Consider the following 21,412-nt stretch of genomic DNA (forward strand, 5'->3'; position numbering starts at 1 on the left):
GTTCCCATTCTATTTATGTCTTTAACTTCATGTATCTTTGTTCTAAAGCTGAAACATGAGTATTGTCTTTAATACAACACCAAAGGCATGTTCCTAGGTGCTGAGGACTAGAAGATAAGAGCATGTGAAGTGGCCTGCCACCTGCCACCATAAACTTGACTCATCTTGGGCAAAATATGACTGTTCTCTGACCATTTTTACAGCACATTGGAGGTGTTTCTTGGTAGGTAAATAGTTTAGATTTCACATAAAAGAGGGTTTTTTTTAGAAGATGGAGATTTCATTCCCTACCCAAGGGGCTAGTAATTTCATGAACAATTGCCTGAATGTCCAAGTCTATTTTTTTGTTGTTCTGCTCTTAACACTTAACAGTTATTTCATGATATGTAATACCGTACTTTATCTTAATAAGATTAGTTTCATTAATTGATTTTTTTTTTTTATCTTCTGAACGGTGCCACCTAGGTGTAATATTATGGAGGGGAATCTCTATACATTGGATGTGTTTCTAGGTGTAACAGAACCAGAGATATTTACTTTTAAAGTAACCGCCGGAAATGGAGAGGTGTACGTAGAAATCGCTTTTTTTTTTTTTTTTTTTTTTTTTTACTTTTCAGAAATTTTTAAGGCCCCATGATATTTGGGGGCTGTGATCTGGTTAGATCACAACCTCATAGAGGTCTATTACTGACCTGTTTAGCCCCAGAGACCATGCCGTTTCCCTGTACCCCCCACCCTAACATATCAAAGGGACATTTGGGGGGTGCAAATGAAAAAATCCATTTTTGATTAAAAGTTTTCAGTTTTTTAAAATTTGATGCTTCTACTGTAGATTTCACTCCAGAAACTGCCATAAAATGTATGAATTTCCCCCAGTATTTTTGAAAAATCCTGAAAACCGAAAAGTCATGTTTCCATGTTACTGAATGTGCACATTGGAGAACGTCATCGACCAATGGACTCCAAGAACTGTAACAGAGAAACGTTGCAGTACTATAGACAAATAATAATGCAGCAGGGTGTATATATATATATAATATATAATGACCGCGCATAACATATATTACTTTTTATTTTAAAAACATTTTTAATGGTTGCTAAATTGTGTAAATGGAACGAATGCAACACTAACACGTGTCAAGTAGCAAAAGAAAAAAATTATCTTTATTTGAAAGGTACAGATATATATACATACACAAAACAACAGATCAGACAAAACAATATAAAAACAATTACAAAGGGGGAAACAGTCACATTGTACCCCTATAGAAGTAAATTGTGTAAACGGGACTCATTTTTTTCTGACTTTGTGGATTTAATACAAAATGGTTTTGTGTCCTCAGGAGTCTCCACAGGACAGCGCCATCACACGTGATATCAACAGGACGTTCCCAGCTCATGACTACTTCAAAGACACCGGGGGAGACGGACAGGACTCTCTTTACAAAATCTGCAAGGTAATAAATCACGCTCCAGTGAAAACCTAAACTGCGGTGTATCCGTGTAAATGGCACATGATCATCTCACTGTAAACTGAGAAAGTTTCCATTTATTGACGGTAAGTAAAGTTTTTCTGAAGCAGAGGGATAGGCACACAGGGGGAGATTTATCAGAAGAGTCAGAGTTAACATTTTTCTAGTTGCCCAACTAGAGCTCGGCTTTTATTTTATAAACTATTTTGGAAAAATAAAGCTGAACTACTGGTATATTCTGCGCTCAGACTCTTCTGATAAATTTCCACCACAGTGTCCTGTGTCTGAAAGCCACTCTGAAGAGGCCCATGCCGGAGCCAGTCGACTAGTATAGGTTATCTAGAATTCGGAAACATGGGGAGGGCAAAGGAGGGATCTGGGCCAGGGGGAAAAGCTGGCAGCATAAAAGTTACATAGGTTACACATGGGGATAGTTACAGAGGGAAGACTGGAGAGAGCAGTTAAGGAAGACCTCTCGCCAGAAATTAATCTGCCAACCAATCGCCAAGGACTGCTGCTATAGGGTTAAAAGTACTCCCCATATCGCCTAAAATAAGCTGCGAGTAAGGTAGACGCTTTTTTGATATGTAATTCGGCATACTTGACTCTTTTATCCTGGATATGACTCATTGTTTCTCACAGGTTGCCCGTGAACCACCCCTCCTTTATTTTGACTGACAGCTCTGTGTCTCTTCAAATCTCGGGCACTGCCCTGCCTACTCAGGATTAGCAGGTCTCACTACTAGGATAAGCTGCTGTATGGAACTAGTACTTGGGGTTACCATCTACCAACATGCAGCTACAGACATAAAGCTCTGTTTACTTATATGAAATACTGTAAAATTATTTTAAACTGTTCCTTTTGTTGTATTCATGTCATGTGACCAGGTTGATGTCATCCTTTCCCAACTGAAATTTGCCATATCTACCCCATGCAAGTATCTGATCACATGAAATCACAGAATGCCTCCATGGGGGGTTTGGGGGGGGGGGGGGAGTATAAATCCATGGAGGCTGCTGTGATATCATGTGATCAGATACATACCGTACAAGAGGGAAATATGGCAAATTTTAGGGGGCACAGGACCTTAAATGACATCACCCTGGTCACATGATATGAAGTGCTGGGGTTAAGGCATAGGGAGGAGTAGACGGGAGGGGCTGTCAAAGCATGACATGCCCCCTCTGATGAATCCGGTCTAGATAATAACCCAAATGTATGCCAGCTCATACCTGCTGTATATTTGAGCTTCTAGTACAAGGAGGATCAACTAGGGATCTTATTTATTAAGAGGTTTACCTCTTGCCAGGGAGATTGATAGTAATGCATGAAACATCAGCCTTGAAAAAAAATCACCACTACTATCTGTTTCACATGTTCTCCTAAATTATAGGGTGAACAAGCGCCTTACCACGTCCTGATTTATATTATGAACCACTCTTAGTTCTCTCTGTTACTTATTTTCTGGGGAGGACCTTCTACAGACCCTACAATGTGTTGTCCCTCTACAGCCAATCACCTGCTGTGTAATGACCCATATACCTTCATTTAAAGTACCTGTCAGGTACTCTTCTTATTCATGTTCGCCGATAGCAGCTCCAGATCTGCGACAGGTCCGTGCGCACTGCTTGGCCGCATGGCGCAGAGGGCTGCCTGGCCGCATGGCGCAGAGGGCTGCCTGGCCGCATGGCGCAGAGGGCTGCCTGGCCGCATGGCGCAGAGGGCTGCCTGGCCGCATGGCGCAGAGGGCTGCCTGGCCGCATGGCGCTCCCTACCTAGGCTTATACTTGATTCAGTAGGTCTTCCGAGTTTTGTATGGTAGAATTAGGAGCTTTGGCTTATACTCGGGTCGCCTTATACTGTAGAATATATGGTATATACTATGTAAGTCCACAGGATAAATGTGACGGCTTGTGGGGTGTCTGCCGTTTACTTATGATTTACAATCCCTTTAATGAAAAGTATCCGCTAAGCTTAAAGTTTATGACTTGTTTTAGTTCTGACCATCTGTTTGCTGTCATCTCTTTCTAGGCCTATTCTGTGTACGATGAAGAGATCGGGTATTGTCAAGGACAGTCCTTCCTCGCTGCAGTTCTCTTACTACATGTAGGTTTCCCTCTGTGTTAATCTTGTCATAGACCTGGTTCTGTAGGAGCTCATCTGTTATTGTGCCTCTGTGTAAGGTGCTTGGTGTTGTTTTTGTCCCATCTTGATAGTAGACCTGACCTGTCATGGCCTCCGGTATCACTTTCATCTGGGATGCTTCATATAAATCTGGGTCTGGGGAATAACAGCGATGTTTACATAGGAGAGATCCGGCAGGAAGAATACATTTTTTTTTTGTGCTTCCACAGATGCCTGAAGAACAAGCTTTCAGCGTCCTGGTCAAAATCATGTTCGATTATGGACTCCGGGAACTTTTCAAACAGAACTTTGAAGATCTGCACTGCAAGTTCTATCAGCTGGAGCGTCTGATGCAGGTAAGTGGCATCTGTGGAGATGCTTGATGTAAGGCGGAAGCATCTTCACCAAGTTTATAAAGGTCTTGTCAGTATCAAGGTCCTTAGGAACATTATTAGAATCTAAGAATCTTCCGGGGACCTTTAAAATGCTACTGTGGTGATGAATAGTACAATAGTTACTACCTACTTGATGGAACAGCAGGTAGAGCCTTGTACTGCCGCTCCGTTCAATAGTACAGGAGTGTCTGAAATTATTAGTGAGCACAACCCTCCGCTATATCCAGCACTCCCATTCACTGCCTAAGGGATTGCTGGAGATAGCGCTGTGCTCTCCAGCGCTCCCACACTATTGATGGAGCGGAGGGACACAAGCTCAGCCACTCTATCCATTATTGCCTTTCTAGCTTTTTTCCGGCTGCTGGGAGTCACAGCAATCCTGTGGATAGAGAATAATTTGCAAACTTGGTACAACCCTTTTAACATAAATAAAACACTAAAACTTGTATTTCCGTGTATTTTTTGATTGGTCTAATTTTTTTTTTTTTTTAGTTTTTAATCTGCCACAAATCAAGCTCTTCATACGCACTACACATACACCATTTGCATACACAAACTCACTTTTTACCTCTGTTTTTTTTTTTCCTGGTCTGTGCTGATTGGGTTTAGGCAGATCATAGCAATGTGGTGTTAAATCCGGTCATGTACCCCTTTAGTAGCATAAAGCTCTTCTCAAAAGAGCTAGTCATCCGAGAAAACTACACCATCACCTCCCCATCAATATTGCTGATGTTCTGCTCCCTAAACTCTTGTCTAGATGCATATTTTGGAAATAATGATCAGTCCTCATCCCCATGCAGGCTGACTTTGGATGAACTTGAGGTGAACTATAAAGCGAGATCCTAGGCACTCTGATCCCTTTCTGTGGGCACCCAGGCTTTCACACCATTACAGAGTTTGCCAGCTAAGACTCGAAGCTTTCTCCTGTGGTCCAATACAGCCCAGGATGCGCCATGCTCAGCGCCATTTTCAAGCAACGTCCTTGGCTGCCAGGACTACAGGAGGAGCGAGAAGGTGTGGATAGGGATGGATTGTCAATTGAGCTCCTGCTCTGGGTCCCTGATTCTTCCTCTTCAGGGGACCCTGTCGGGAAGCTACAATCCAAATTTCTCCATCTTCTTTCTATTGGATTGGTGAACTCGGGACGCCAATATGATTAAAACCTGTGACACAGCAGGGATCAATAGGTTACTTAAATTGTCATGAGGGCACTTTGCGACATACAAGTGGGTTTTGGTTGTACCTTGGGCAAAAAGGTTTGCCATCACTGTCCTAGAATATTGTCCCGTTACATTTCTAAGACCCATTAGAGTTTTATCATTGGTAATGGGCGCACTCCCATTCAGCGTCATCTTACTCAAAGGGGAGAGTTTAATATTTTCTTCTAGCCCCCATCGTTGCAGAGAAGTCAATATCTCGGAGCTAAAACTATTACTGACCACATTTCATGCACCAACGCAACTCTTAGCATTTTAAATGATGCAACTGATTACATTGTGACTCTGCCGTTCTGCAGGCAGGAAGGGAATCTTTGCATCTCCCAACACTGTGTTCGGTCCGTAACCCAGCCAGCGCACGGAACGTGTTTCATGTACCGATCACAGCAAAGGCGCATTTCACTAACCGGGTTCATTTATCTTGATTTTTGGTGTTTTGTTGAGCATACATCTACTTGCTTGATCCTGGTTTTGACACACGGTGCATTCTTGTTCCATTTTTGGTTGCCTTTTTTAAACCCCTTTGTGTATAGCCATTTAGGGCCTTAGGACTAGGCCTGAATTTTTTAATTTGCCCAGTGTTATTATAGGAGGTTATATCTCTGTAATGCTTCAACAGATCCAGGGGATTTTGAGATAGTTTTGTTGTCACTCAATGTACTTCAAATTAATAGAAACATTTTGATGATGTCTTTTGTGTGTTTAGTTATGGAAAAAAACCAAAATTTGGCAAAAATGTCTAAAAATTATTAATTTTCAAAGTTCTAAATTATTTGCTTTTCAGGCAGATAGTCATAGCTCCCAGATAATTTTATAATTAACATTTCCCAAATGTCTGCTTTATATCTGCATGGCTTTTTATGCATCCTCTGTAGGTTGTTAGGGGGTTCAGAATTTTGGGTGCAATTTATCAAATTTTTATGAAAATCGCCAGAACACATCTTTAGAGGCAGCTGCTCAGCTTTAAATGACTTTGAGAGGCCGAAAAAACAGTAAAACCCTGTGCAGTATGGCATTTAGAAACTACACCCCTCAATGTATGAAAAATCGTAGGAGTGTGTTAACACACGGGTGTGGAGGTGGAGTTTACAAAACTTTACAAAACTTTTACAAACTTTTTCTTAAAAAAAACCCAAAACATAAATTTTGGGACTAAAATGAAACAGTCACAATGGATTAAAATACGAAAAACTCCACAAAGTTTGATACCCAGTTTCTCTCGAGTATGAAGATGGGCACATGATGGGGTATAGAACAGAAGGGGCACCGTTCAGAGAAGATTTGCATTGTCACATTTTACAAGCTATAAAATGTTATAATTTTTTGGTAATTTGGACATTATGGGTTTTTTTTTTTTGCGGGTTGAGATCCACTTTTCAGGAAAATCATTTGGGGGCTTTCAATAGATAATTTATGGGATTGTATTAACTTATTCTTTGTGGTGGTAAATAAATGAAGGACTTTTTAAATTCTTTTGTAAGCAGTTTTTTTTTCTTTTTTCTTTGACTTTTTTTCTTTTGTCTCAGGGTGGGCATAATCACCATCATGATTGGCATCATTTGATCACTTGTTCATTGTAACATACTACATTACTAATGTATTGCAGCATATTACATGGTCAGCCTATGCATTCAGCACGATCTAGCAGGCTTCTACTGATGGCCGCTCTGGGGTCCTTCATCAGACCTTAGGGCTGCCATAGCAATGATGGGCCCCTGCACAACAGGTGCAGATCGTCTCAGTAATGCCCTATAGACGCCACAGTCACTATAGTCACGATCCCGACGTTTACTGCCGGCTATCGTGTACAGAAGCTGAACTCTGGCGATCACCATGATGTAAATCTACGTCACGGTGCTGGCACTACCCGCATCCTATGACCTAGAGCTATGTCAAGGTGCAGGTTTAATGCCTGCATTTTTTTAATGCTTACCATGTGTGTTGGCTGGTTTGAATCTGATTTTCTTCATTTCTGGAAGTGTAACAGCTGCTTACTTTTGTAGAAATGGAAGAAAACTAATTCAAACCAGCCAAACACATGGCAACATGCAAAAATCTTTTGAAACGCACCAATAACCAATAACGCACCAATAACGGAACAAGAATGCACCTTGTGACAGCACCCTATAGCTTAGTCTCTGAAAACTTTCATCTGTTTCTGCTTCCAGTAATGTGTCTATTTCAGCCCCAGCTGGTGCACGGCCGTCCTGGCCGCTCCGATCAGTTTAATTCTTCACCTGCAGACATTCCTGTTTAGTTTTCCTATTTTTAGTAGCAGAAGAAATTCTTGAATTTCTCCCAAAAGGACGGAAAAGGACTGTTACGGCCCATGTTCAGACACTTCACTGTCGACATTAGAGGATTATGGAAAGGCAAATTTCATGATTTCTTCAGATTTCTTCTTAGAGTTTCTTGGTAAGCTGGTCAGCGGACACTAGTAAGATGTCCCTCCTAACGAAAAAAGGTCAGAATCCCTTCCTAGTTTTGAGCCACAAACAAAATGCTGGTTTTGTTCCTTTACATTCGGACCAAAGGATGTCTGGCTTGCTACAGGGTTTTTTTATTCTGATGGTAGAGCTCATATCAATGGATAAGGTTGTGCGCTCTAAAATGACAACAGGACACGATTATAATACATATAATACATAGCCACTTGGTAGAACAAGCATTGCTCCCTCAAACAGGGTGCGAGGTAGACTTGGGGCTCGTTCAGACGTGTGTTTTTGACATCAATATGCTATCCTTTTTGTTGTTCTTGTTGTTACTGAACTATTGATTTCTATGAGTCTGTTCACATCTATGTTTTATTCACAGATGTGCAAACAGTGAGAAACAATTGCAGCGGGCACTATTTTTCTTTTTCTCACATGTGGACCACAGACCCTCCTCCCCCCCCCCCCCCATAGAAGTCAATGTATCCACAAAAAAAAATATTGCTAGGCAACAGGGCAGAAAAAAAGATTATAAAACCATCCATGGTTTATTTGCGTATATGAATAAAACTGATAGCATACAGAGGCGGGTACCGTACGGACTGCACACTGCAAACATACGCATTTCTTGTGGACTAGCAATGGACCCGCTGGTTTGAATGAGCACTTATAAAGATTATTTTCTGGGGAAAATGACAAATTGGTCCCTGTCCCCATGGGGCTCACAATCTAACAGTATGTTTTGGAGTGTGGGAGGAAACCGGAGTACCTGGAGGAAACCCATGCAATCACGGAGAGAACATACAAACTCTTTGCAGATGTTGACCTGGGTGGGACTCAAACCGAGGACTTGAGCGCTGCAAGGCAGAAGTGCTACCCACTCAGCCACTGTACCGCCCTTCAGCCATCATGCAACCCTACACAATCACTTTTTATGATCCCTGATGCCTTAGCGCCCAACTTGCTCCCGCTACATTGCAGAATGTAGCACCAAAATACGTCCCTGCCCCTTCTGACACCCACTTTTCAGAAAACGTAAAATTGTTCTCTTTCTGTTTTGCAGGAATATATCGCAGACCTGTACTCTCACTTCCTGGAGATCAGTCTGGAGGCTCACATGTACGCTTCCCAATGGTTTCTGACACTCTTCACTGCCAAGTTCCCGTTATACATGGTCTTCCACATCATTGATCTGCTCTTATGTGAGGTGGGTGCCTTGTATTACTTTTCCCATGTGATGGCGCTGCTGGGGAAATGGACAATACAAGATCACTGGCTACTGAAATCCCAATAACAGGACAGTATGTGGTCAATTTATTAGTGGAGGGTTATTCTAGGATAAAATAACAACCCCTTTTAAATATTTTGGATGAGCTGTCGCACTTTTAAGTGTCACTTAAAATGTGCTACGCAGTAATAATAATACAAATAATTAAAGTAATGGAGATATTGTACAGGTTTATTTTATTAGAACCTTTTGGTGAAGGAAGGCAGAATGGACTTGTAATGCTGAAGTCCATAAGTTGTGGTGCTGTGCTGCCCTCTACTGGTGGTATGATGGTACTACGGTATGACACTTCCTCTGATCATGATGAGAGGGGTTTCTTCTACTCCTGAATTAAGGTAGTGACTGGTAGCACAATTTATTTTGACAGCACTGCTGGAGATGGCAAAACACTAAGAGTAATGGGGACCTGAAATATATGGAATATGCTCTGTCTGAAAAGAGAATAAGAATACGGTAGGTGACTAAAAGGTGAAGGGGACAGTTTAAATGGACTTTTGTCCAGATTTTACCCCATATTAGCCCCTACAGGTAAGGTATGAAATGTCCTTTGTAAGTGACCTTTTTATGTGAAATCTCGCCCATTTACCTATTTAAAAAATCACCTATAATGTCACATGGTAGTGAGGTGAGAAGAGTCATGTTTTGCCTGAGATGACAAACTCCTCTTTCAGATCTGATCTTCTGTGAAGCTACAGGGCCACAGGCATTTACGGAAGTATCTACAGATCACAAGCCTGATAGGATCTGTATCTGGGGACCAGAGGGTCTGAAGCGATGCATAACCTGCAGCCTCTCAGCATATCTCTGGCAAAATATGACTCTTCTCTGCTCTAATTCAGGAGATTTTTTTTTTATCAGTACACGGTTGAGATTTCGGATAGAAGAGGGAATTCTAGAAAGGGCATCTCGTACCTTACCTGAGGTTTTAGTAGTTTAACAGGGAAAATCTAGTGACGAGATTTAATAGTAAAGGTGGTAGTATGCCTCTTATAGACCAATGCATGGTGGACAGTCTAGGACTGGAAGTTTTACTAATTATTCTGAAATTACTATTCTGTAACATTAAGGAAAAAATAGCAAAGATATCGGTAGCTACTAAGAATCACATGTGTTCAAGTCTTGCCTATGTTCACACTGATGTCTACATCTCTGGTAAGATTTCTATGTATATACAGTGTTTATCAGTCTTGTGCTCCTAATATATACAAGCCTACACATCTAAGATGGCAGCACCCCTATTAAGCTTGGTTGTGTGTAAAAGTGCCTAAGTTAATTCTTATTTTATTTTTTTGTCCATAGGGAATAAGTGTCATATTTAACGTTGCACTGGGGTTATTGAAGGTAGGTCTTTTTATTCTGCTTTCAAATCCTAAAATAAGTAGGAACCTGGTTAGATGGATTTGGTCTTTCATTTTCCATCATTTTCTCTAATTTCTTCTAGACCTCTAAGGATGACCTACTCCTTACTGATTTTGAGGGTGCTCTAAAATTCTTCCGCGTTCAGCTTCCAAAAAGATATCGTTCTGAAGACAATGCTAAAAAATTAATGGAACTGGCCTGCAGTCTAAAGGTAACTCTCACAGTCAGATTTATGACTCTGGCAGGCCGGGTGATGACATCTTTGTCATAGTAACATATTATATTAGATGGAATAAAGACGCAGGTCTAGAATAAATCCCTAATTAATAGAAAATTTACTTTCCATACCATGATATTTTGACCTTCATGAGAAGCATCCAGGGCTCTCTTTTATATTTATAAAATATTCTCCATAACAACCTCCTGCGATGGAGATTTCCAAAGTGTCACTGCTCTTACAGTAAAGAGTCCTGGTGTATGGTGATGGTAGAACTGCTTCTCTTTTAGTTATAGAGGATGCTCCCTGTCTATGGTGATGGTAGAACCTCCTCTCTTGCAGGTGTAGAGGATGCCCCCTGTCTATGGTGATGGTAGAACCTCCTCTCCTCTAGGTGTAGAGGATGCCCCCTGTCTATGGTGATGGTAGATCCTCCTCTTCTCTAGGTGTAGAGGATGCCCCTGTCTATGGTGATGGTAGAACCTCCTCTCCTCTAGGTGTAGAGGATGCCCCCTGTCTATGGTGATGGGAGATCCACCTCTCCTCTAGGTGTAGAGGATGCCCCCTGTCTATGGTGATGGTAGATCCTCCTCTCCTCTAGGTGTAGAGGATGTCCCCTGTCTATGGTGATGGTAGAACCACCTCTCCTCTAGGTGTAGAGGATGCCCCCTGTCTATGGTGATGGTAGAACCACCTCTCCTCTAGGTGTAGAGGATGCCCCCTGTCTATGGTGATGGTAGAACCGCCTCTCCTCTAGGTGTAGAGGATGCCCCCTGTCTATGGTGATGGTAGAAGCTCCTCTCCTCTAGGTGTAGAGGATGCCCCCTGTCTATGGTGATGGTAGAACCTCCTCTCCTCTAGGTGTAGAGGATGTCTCCTGTCTATGGTGATGGTAGAACAGCCTCTCCTCTAGGTGTAGAGGATGCCCCCTGTCTATGGTGATGGTAGAACCGCCTCTCCTCTAGGTGTAGAGGATGCCTCCTGTCTATGGTGATGGTAGAACCTCCTCTCCTCTAGGTTTAGAGGATACCCCCTGTCTATGGTGATGGTAGAACCACCTCTCCTCTAGGTGTAGAGGATGCTCCCTGTCTATGGTGATGGTAGAACTACCTCTCCTCTAGGTGTAGAGGATGCCCCCTGTCTATGGTGATGGTAGAACCGCCTCTCCTCTAGGTGTAGATGATGCCTCCTGTCTATGGTGATTGTAGAACCGCCTCTCCTCTAGGTGTAGAGGATGCTCCCTGTCTATGGTGATGGTAGAACCTCCTCTCCTCTAGGTGTAGAGGATGCCCCCTGTCTATGGTGATGGTAGATCTTCCTCTCCTCTAGATGTAGAGGATACCCCCTGTCTATGGTGATGGTAGAACCGCCTCTCCTCTAGGTGTAGATGATGCCTCCTGTCTATGGTGATGGTAGAACCGCCTCTCCTCTAGGTGTAGAGGATGCCCCCTGTCTATGGAGATGTAGAATCGCCTCTCCTCTAGGTGTAGATGATGCCTCCTGTCTATGGTGATGGTAGAACCTCCTCTCCTCTAGGTGTAGAGGATGCCCCCTGTCTATGGTGATGGTAGAACCGCCTCTCCTCTAGGTGTAGAGGATGCTCCCTGTCTATGGTGATGGTAGAACCTCCTCTCCTCTAGGTGTAGAGGATGCCCCCTGTCTATGGTGATGGTAGAACCTCCTCTCCTCTAGGTGTAGATGATGCCTCCTGTCTATGGTGATGGTAGAACCGCCTCTCCTCTAGGTGTAGAGGATGCCCCCTGTCTATGGAGATGTAGAATCGCCTCTCCTCTAGGTGTAGATGATGCCTCCTGTCTATGGTGATGGTATAATCACCTCTCCTCTAGGTGTAGAGGATGCCCCCTGTCTATGGTGATGGTAGAACCTCCTCTCCTCTAGGTGTAGAGGATGCCCCCTGTCTATGGTGATGGTAGAACCGCCTCTCCTCTAGGTGTAGAGGATGCCCCCTGTCTATGGTGATGGTAGAACCGCCTCTCCTCTAGGTGTAGAGCAGGGGTCAGGAACCTTTTTGGCTGAGAGAGCCATAAGCGCCATATATTTTAAAATATAATTCTGCGAGAGCCGTACAATATGCTTAAAGGGACACTGACAGAACAATGGCTCCAGCAGTCATTAGTACAGCAAGGAGTGTTCCTCCCCCCCCCCCCCCCCCCCGTACTAAGCTTCCACTGGACCAAAACAATTGTAATTCCCTGTAAAATAAAAAATAGATAATTTACATTCGAGCTTGTTCCAATACAGACGCCAACCGCTGCAGAACATCCCCATACATTAGCCAACCAATGCAGAATATCCCTATACAGACGCCAACCGCTACAGAACATCCCCATACAGACGCCAACCGCTGCAGAACATCCCTATACAGACGCCAACCAATGCAGAACATCCTTATACAGACGCCAACCAATGCAGAACATCCCTATACAGACGCCAACCAATGCAGAACATCCCTATACAGACGCCAACCAATGCAGAACATCCCTATACAGACGCCAACCAATGCAGAACATCCCTATACAGACGCCAACCAATGCAGAACATCCCTATACAGACGCCAACCAATGCAGAACATCCCTATACAGACGCCAACCAATGCAGAACATCCCTATACAGACGCCAACCAATGCAGAACATCCCTATACAGACGCCAACCAATGCAGAACATCCCTATACAGACGCCAACCAATGCAGAACATCCCTATACAGACGCCAACCAATGCAGAACATCCCTATACAGACGCCAACCAATGCAGAACATCCCTATACAGACGACAGCCGCTGCAGAACATCCCCATACAGACGACAGCCGCTGCAGAACATCCCCATACAGACGCCAACCGCTGCAGAACATCCCCATACAGACGCCAACCGCTGCAGAACATCCCCATACAGACGCCAACCGCTGCAGAACATCCCCATACAGACGCCAACCGCTGCAGAACATCCCCATACAGACGCCAACCGCTGCAGAACATCCCCATACAGACGCCAACCGCTGCAGAACATCCCCATACAGACGCCAACCGCTGCAGAACATCCCCATACAGACGCCAACCGCTGCAGAACATCCCCATACAGACGCCAACCGCTGCAGAACATCCCCATACAGACGCCAACCGCTGCAGAACATCCCCATACAGACGCCAACCGCTGCAGAACATCCCCATACAGACGCCAACCGCTGCAGAACATCCCCATACAGACGCCAACCGCTGCAGAACATCCCCATACAGACGCCAACCGCTGCAGAACATCCCCATACAGACGCCAACCGCTGCAGAACATCCCCATACAGACGCCAACCGCTGCAGAACATCCCCATACAGACGCCAACCGCTGCAGAACATCCCCATACAGACGCCAACCGCTGCAGAACATCCCCATACAGACGCCAACCGCTGCAGAACATCCCCATACAGACGCCAACCGCTGCAGAACATCCCCATACAGACGCCAACCGCTGCAGAACATCCCCATACAGACGCCAACCGCTGCAGAACATCCCCATACAGACGCCAACCGCTGCAGAACATCCCCATACAGACGCCAACCGCTGCAGAACATCCCCATACAGACGCCAACCGCTGCAGAACATCCCCATACAGACGCCAACCGCTGCAGAACATCCCCATACAGACGCCAACCGCTGCAGAACATCCCCATACAGACGCCAACCGCTGCAGAACATCCCCATACAGACGCCAACCGCTGCAGAACATCCCCATACAGACGCCAACCGCTGCAGAACATCCCCATACAGACGCCAACCGCTGCAGAACATCCCCATACAGACGCCAACCGCTGCAGAACATCCCCATACAGACGCCAACCGCTGCAGAACATCCCCATACAGACGCCAACCGCTGCAGAACATCCCCATACAGACGCCAACCGCTGCAGAACATCCCCATACAGACGCCAACCGCTGCAGAACATCCCCATACAGACGCCAACCGCTGCAGAACATCCCCATACAGACGCCAACCGCTGCAGAACATCCCCATACAGACGCCAACCGCTGCAGAACATCCCCATACAGACGCCAACCGCTGCAGAACATCCCCATACAGACGCCAACCGCTGCAGAACATCCCCATACAGACGCCAACCGCTGCAGAACATCCCCATACAGACGCCAACCGCTGCAGAACATCCCCATACAGACGCCAACCGCTGCAGAACATCCCCATACAGACGCCAACCGCTGCAGAACATCCCCATACAGACGCCAACCGCTGCAGAACATCCCCATACAGACGCCAACCGCTGCAGAACATCCCCATACAGACGCCAACCGCTGCAGAACATCCCCATACAGACGCCAACCGCTGCAGAACATCCCCATACAGACGCCAACCGCTGCAGAACATCCCCATACAGACGCCAACCGCTGCAGAACATCCCCATACAGACGCCAACCGCTGCAGAACATCCCCATACAGACGCCAACCGCTGCAGAACATCCCCATACAGACGCCAACCGCTGCAGAACATCCCCATACAGACGCCAACCGCTGCAGAACATCCCCATACAGACGCCAACCGCTGCAGAACATCCCCATACAGACGCCAACCGCTGCAGAACATCCCCATACAGACGCCAACCGCTGCAGAACATCCCCATACAGACGCCAACCGCTGCAGAACATCCCCATACAGACGCCAACCGCTGCAGAACATCCCCATACAGACGCCAACCGCTGCAGAACATCCCCATACAGACGCCAACCGCTGCAGAACATCACATTAATGTAGAAATGCAGTGGTGGGGGAAGATATGTGAGGATGATGCAGCTATGAAGCTCTCAGGAGAGCTTCATAGCTGTACACAGGACACTAAGGGGTTAAGGCAGAGTGTGAGGAGACACTGGGGGGAGGGAGCACTTATCTCTGGCTGATCCCCGGCTGCTGACTCCTTCTCCTTGGACTCCTTCTCCTTCATGTCTCCGGAGTATGCAGCTCTCTGGTCTCCTCTGTCTGAATCTCCCGCGCTGCTACATCCAGCCCCGGGATTGGCTGCAGGCAGACAGTCTCCTCCCCTCCCTTTCACACATAGGTATAGAGGATGCCCCCTGTCTATGGTGATGGTAGAACCTCCTCTCCTCTAGGTGTAGAGGATGCCCCCTGTCTATGGTGATGGTAGAACCTCCTCTCCTCTAGGTGTAGAGGATGCCCCCTGTCTATGGTGATGGTAGAACCTCCTCTCCTCTAGGTGTAGAGGATGCCCCCTGTCTATGGTGATGGTAGAACCTCCTCTCCTCTAGGTGTAGAGGATGCCCCCTGTCTATGGTGATGGTAGAACCTCCTCTCCTCTAGGTGTAGAGGATGCCCCCTGTCTATGGTGATGGTAGAACCACCTCTCCTCTAGGTGTAGAGGATACCACCCTGTCTATGGTGATGGTAGAACCTCATCTCCTCTAGGTGTAGAGGATGCCCCCTGTCTCTGGTGATGGTAGATCCTCCTCTCCTCTAGGTGTAGAGGATGCCCCCTGTCTATGGTGATGGTAGAACCTCCTCTCCTCTAGGTGTAGAGGATGCCCCCTGTCTATGGTGATGGTATAATCACCTCTCCTCTAGGTGTAGAGGATGCCCCTGTCTATGGTGATGGTAGAACCTCCTCTCCTCTAGGTGTATAGGATGCCCCCTGTCTATGGTGATGGTAGAACCACCTCTCCTCTAGGTGTAGAGGATGCCCCCTGTCTATGGTGATGGTAGAACACGTACTGCTGGTGCTGCGCTTACAAATACAATGACCCTGACGAGCGCAGCCCTGGATGAGCTGTACAGTAAAAAATCAGGAGAGAAGCTACGGTTGTTCTCATGGTTAACAATGCAAAACACGTATTGCTTATTTAGGATCACTGCCAAATTGTTCTAACCCCATCCGCTATTGGGACAAGCTCCTCCCCTCTGTGCTGGATTCACAATTTTAAACTCAATTCAAGGAAAATGTCTGAACTCTGGGCATTTGTAGCATATTACTGCACATAGTAGTTTCATGGCTGTAACTTTACTTTTAGCTGCTCTACTTTTTGCAGTGTTTTTTTTTTGTGAAAATTATCAATTTTTACAGGATATTGTTTGAGTTTTATTTTTACCTTGCGTTAAAGTTATAAAAAGTAAAAAAAAAAAAAAATTAACTTTCAAATTAACTTGACCAAAATGACGATTACAAATGAATATATAATATATATATGTAATTGTCTTAATTTTACAATCCACCATAATTGTTGTCACTTCTACAAATCCTCTGAAACACTGTCACATAGTACTCAAATAATACTAACACACAACACCGTAAACTGAGAAATAATAAAATGTTTATTTACCATAAATATCCTGATCTATCAGATAGATAGATAGGAGATAGATAGATGAGATAGACAGGAGAGGTGGATATAAAAGGTAGAGATAGGGGAAATTCCCCAGGGCAGCTGTTTAATGGTGGGGAATGGTCACGCCGGAGCTGCTCATGATATTATGGTCAGAAGATCCGTTTCCTCCAGGTGTTCCCTCTGTATTCCATGAATAAGTAGATGTTCCTTGTTCCGGGCAGCACTGTTGGGAGTAACACCCGGATTCGAGCCCTGCAGATAGGACAAGTCTCTGCTCCCTGCATCCAGGTGGTGATGCACGGCTTGTGGAAAGTGTGTGAGCAGAACAGACACAGTATGGCATGGTCTAAAGACATCGCTTCAGATTCCGGACCTACTTAAGACATTAGCGGCCGGTTCGAAAGGGTCACTGTCATTGGATGCTTCTTTCTCAAGCTTCTAAAAGTGACTCTTCTCTCACATTTGCTTTGGAGGGGATTTTTTTTTAATTACATATGAGTTATTTCATACCTTACCATGTAAAACCTGAGGATTTAGAGTCTCCGACCATGCAGGTGTTGGTGGCCACGGTGGTTTTGCAGTGATTCTGCAGTGTATGACCCCAGGCTGTTACATCACATTGTAATTGTCACACATGAAGCCACAGTTCTGCTGCTCTCAGCTAATTTATACATCTCTCTGATTTCTCCTTTCCTGCGCATTACACATCACAAGGATATTTTCTGCTTTCACTATGATGTCTCGGGTACCTCTGGGGGATTTTTAGGCTTTCCTGATTACATAAATATGTAAATCCACAAACTTTCTTGTAGTGCATGATCAGACAATAAACCCATCTGTTAATCCTGATAACACAATTTCCAGGATAGTTCCACTGTTCCGGATCGTTGCATATTCTCATTATGGCATCAGGCGAGTTCATTGGAAGAATGAGAAAACGCTGTAAGTACAGCTCGTCCTTTATTACTTTACATCCTATTTAATGCTAACAAGCCGCTCTGTGTATTTGCTTCCCATTGCCTTCTGAGAGACTGAGAAAGTCCTTCTCATGACCTAAACATGTGCTGAATGCATATATCATAAATATGCTTTTTTTTATTATTATTGAGAAGCCAAAACGGAGATTTTTCAAGTAGAAAGCAATATTTGTTGAATTAAGTTTCAGTTACCACCATCATCAATTTATTAGTACAGAGCTTTGTGATTTGCGCCATAATAATAATAATTCTTTATTTATATAGCGCACACAGATTACGCAGCGTTGCACAAAGCATGACAAATTGGTGTCTGTCCCCATGGGGCTCACAATCTAAACAACCTACCAGTATGTTTTGAAGTGTGGGAGGAAACCGGAGGAAACCCATGCTAACACGAAGATAACATACAAACTCTTTTCAGATGTTGACCTGGGACTAGAACCCAGGACGCCAGCGCTGCAAGGCAGAAGTGCTACACACCATGCCGCCCAAACACATAGGGTGAGATTACTCCATACGCAAGCACTTTGTGCGCAGGCGTATGATGAAGTCCCCTTTCTCCCCTTGCACTATTAACCAGCTTGAACAGTCGCAGGCTATAGAGCGTGTGCGGATGTGAGCCAGGAATCCCCTGGCGGTCGCACCCTCTTACATGACTCTGTGATTATTTCATCCTTTACACCACAATCTTTGGTGGTTTGCTAGGCATTGTTATTATTTGAGGGCTTGTACTAGGAAGATTGCTCTACAAGCTCTGATAAAGGTCCCCCGTATAGTTTAGGTCCACGACTGCTTAAAAAAAAAAATAGGACTGCAGTCAGATGTAGCTTACTTACGGAATTCCTTTAAAATTGGTGGATTGTAGAAGTCATCTCATATTTGACATGGGAGCAACTGGCTGCAGCAGCGTCCTCTCCTCTGTACAATGTGCAGTAGGACGGCGGTCTGCAACTGCCGGGCCGTGGCCGAAAACTTAAACTTGGAAAAACCAAAACCCAGTACTACATCCGGCGCTTCTCTTCACCCTCTGGTTCCAACTTCATCTCTTTAGGTTTCTAGCAGAGGCACGCCTGCATGTGCCTGCTACGGCCGCGTCGGCAAACGGCAGTGACGTACCTCTGCTAGGAACCTGAAGAGATGAAGTCAGAGCCATGGGGGGAAGAGGAGCGCCAGAGTTAAATGTTGTCTTTGTTTTTATGGGGCCATCTCTGGGGACAATTCCTGGGGGAGGGGGGGGGGCGGGCATTAATGAGCGAGCACTGCTTGGGGCATTTAATTAGGGGAAGCGCTGCTGGGAACATTGCATTAGGGGGGAGCCTTGCCTTGACATTTTATGGGAGGGGAGCACTGTTGGGGGAATTTCATTAATGGGGGACGTCGAAGGAACTCTGCTGGGGGACCTTTTTATTGGGTGAGGGGGGCTCTGCTGGGGACATTTCATTGGTTTAGGGCTATTCTGGGGACTTATTATTGGGTGGGCGATCTGTTAGGAATGTTTCATAGGGTGGGGAACTCTGTGTCTTATCTGTGATCACTAGTTTTAATGAGTATCTCCAACCATGAGGACCTCTAGTAACAATCTCTCAATGTGAATGATAGCAGCTGCTTCTTCCTCCTGTAGTGAGCAATGTATCGCAAAGCCTTCTGAGGTCCATCCACCTCACTGATAAGGAGGCTAATGATTAACTCTTTACATAAATCAAAAACATTTCTCCTAAGGAGATTAGACCATCTAGAAATCTGGAAAAAAGTTAAAAAAAAAAAATTTTAAACATTATCAGATTCCTCTTGGCTGACAGTGGATACAGGACATGAAGGTGATTTACAGAAACTTCTTATATAAGGAAGAAAGGTAGAGAAAAAAGGACACACATAGATTACAAAGTTTACTATATCATCTGTACAATTCATTTGTGCGGTTTTGTTCAAAATCTTAACTTATGTTGTAAAGTCACAGTGTTGCCGATGAAGCAGGGTATTATCCACAGACATTACAGAATGATTTTATACCTTATCATATACATCATAGTGAATCATATGGAATGTCTCGGTTTCTTCATTATGGAGGATCTGTCAGGACACCCGGTGATGGTGGATCTGCAGTATTTAGCTCTCTGCCCGGTGATCAGTATCTGTAATTGTTGGCTGAGCTGCGTGCTCCGTGCCCGCTGTTAGTGAGCTATTCTGCTATTCTGGAAAGTGGTTAATAATGCAGGAGGTTTTGTTTCCATCCAAGGATATCCTGTCTGTGCTCTCGGTATGCCTGAGGAAAGCTGCATTCAGCGGCTGCTCCTCTTTGCTGATTCACGTTTGTAAGTATCCTGCCGATTTCTGCATTCTGTCTCTTATCTGTGTTATTCTGGAGCCGCGTCCCACTTATCAGACATTTTCACATGCTTCTGGTGTTATAAGAATAGATGGCAGAACATAAATTCATATAGATTGAAAAAAAAACTGCATGGAACCGTTCCAGGACGTCAGCTGCCACCCGCCAGGCCTGTCCTCCTAGGCCTCCATGGAAATAGTTTGTCTTGTTCTTTTCACAAGTCGCATTTATTTCAGGACAGAGCTGCACTGATGACTCCCTGGCACCAAAATTGTCCATAATTGATGTTTTTTTTACTTTTAACTTACAGCTCACTATTATATTTTTAGTAACCTTTATTCATTATATATTCTTTATAATTCTGTATTTCTGGATTATTCAGATAAAGGTTTCTCCTCTACATGTGCCCTATTAAAACTCGCAGGCTTCATTGATTAGGCAAGGGATGGTCTACTTAGAGACAAGCGGACACGAAGGGTAGGCTTGGGTTCTTGTTTGGGAACTTTTCTCCGTACCTGGTTCATATTACCGAACATTCAATCCTGCAAGTTGATGCTCCTAACAGTTAGCCATGGCTATGATTGGGACACCCTGGTTAATCATAGCCATTTCTCCAGTAGTTCCAGTCCCTGCTTCATCCAGTGAGCAGAGATGAGCAGACAGAAAGTTCTAGTTCAGGCGCCTGACCTGGACATATTGCCGGACTAGCAATATGGACACCACTAATAAAAGGGTTCTCTTGGGCAATCGTAGCCACAGCTAGTTGTTAGGGGTGTCCTTTTGCCAGATTTGCTGTTCAGCCACCAATCCGGCTTATGTCCGTGCCAGGTTTTCGAACTTGAATGTCTGGCCTGTTCCTTGTTACCAATGAGTAGTCTCCTCATACAAGGGATATCACCTTTGTTTTGTAGGGATGTCACATCTGGTATTGTCATTGGATGAAGCAGATTTTCATGGATAATCCCTTTCCTTATGAGATTAGGGTTTCGGTAACATTTATGTACCAAAAGAATCATCAATGTTAATTTACATGTGTCTAATGATTTGTTTGATTTGTTTTTTTTCCCAAACAAATAATACTTATTGAAAAGTTAAAATGACCCCCCAATAACTGTTCCATTGCCATTGGCCTGGTGGCTGCCTCCAGTTTTTGCTGTAACTACCCCTGTACCAGGCCTATCAACTGTTATGGGGCCGAAGGTGTCAGAATGGGCCCCATCAATCCATAGATGCTAATGATTATACATG

General features: G+C 44.7%; 1 protein-coding gene across 2 annotated transcripts in view; it reads left to right on the forward strand.

Annotated features, from left to right (window-relative positions):
• RABGAP1 (RAB GTPase activating protein 1) overlaps window positions 1-21,412 on the forward strand; it is a 127,594-nt gene that overhangs the window by 85,343 nt on the left and 20,839 nt on the right. For both annotated transcript variants that reach the window (XM_072124884.1, XM_072124885.1), the window contains exons 14-19: window positions 1,344-1,457; window positions 3,505-3,579; window positions 3,828-3,953; window positions 8,705-8,848; window positions 10,229-10,270; window positions 10,371-10,499. In XM_072124884.1, coding sequence (XP_071980985.1) covers window positions 1,344-1,457; window positions 3,505-3,579; window positions 3,828-3,953; window positions 8,705-8,848; window positions 10,229-10,270; window positions 10,371-10,499 — 630 coding nt within the window. The remainder of the gene's footprint in view (window positions 1-1,343; window positions 1,458-3,504; window positions 3,580-3,827; window positions 3,954-8,704; window positions 8,849-10,228; window positions 10,271-10,370; window positions 10,500-21,412) is intronic.

This window comes from Engystomops pustulosus, chromosome 9, assembly GCF_040894005.1.
Source record: "Engystomops pustulosus chromosome 9, aEngPut4.maternal, whole genome shotgun sequence".
NCBI classification, from domain to species: domain Eukaryota; kingdom Metazoa; phylum Chordata; class Amphibia; order Anura; family Leptodactylidae; genus Engystomops; species Engystomops pustulosus.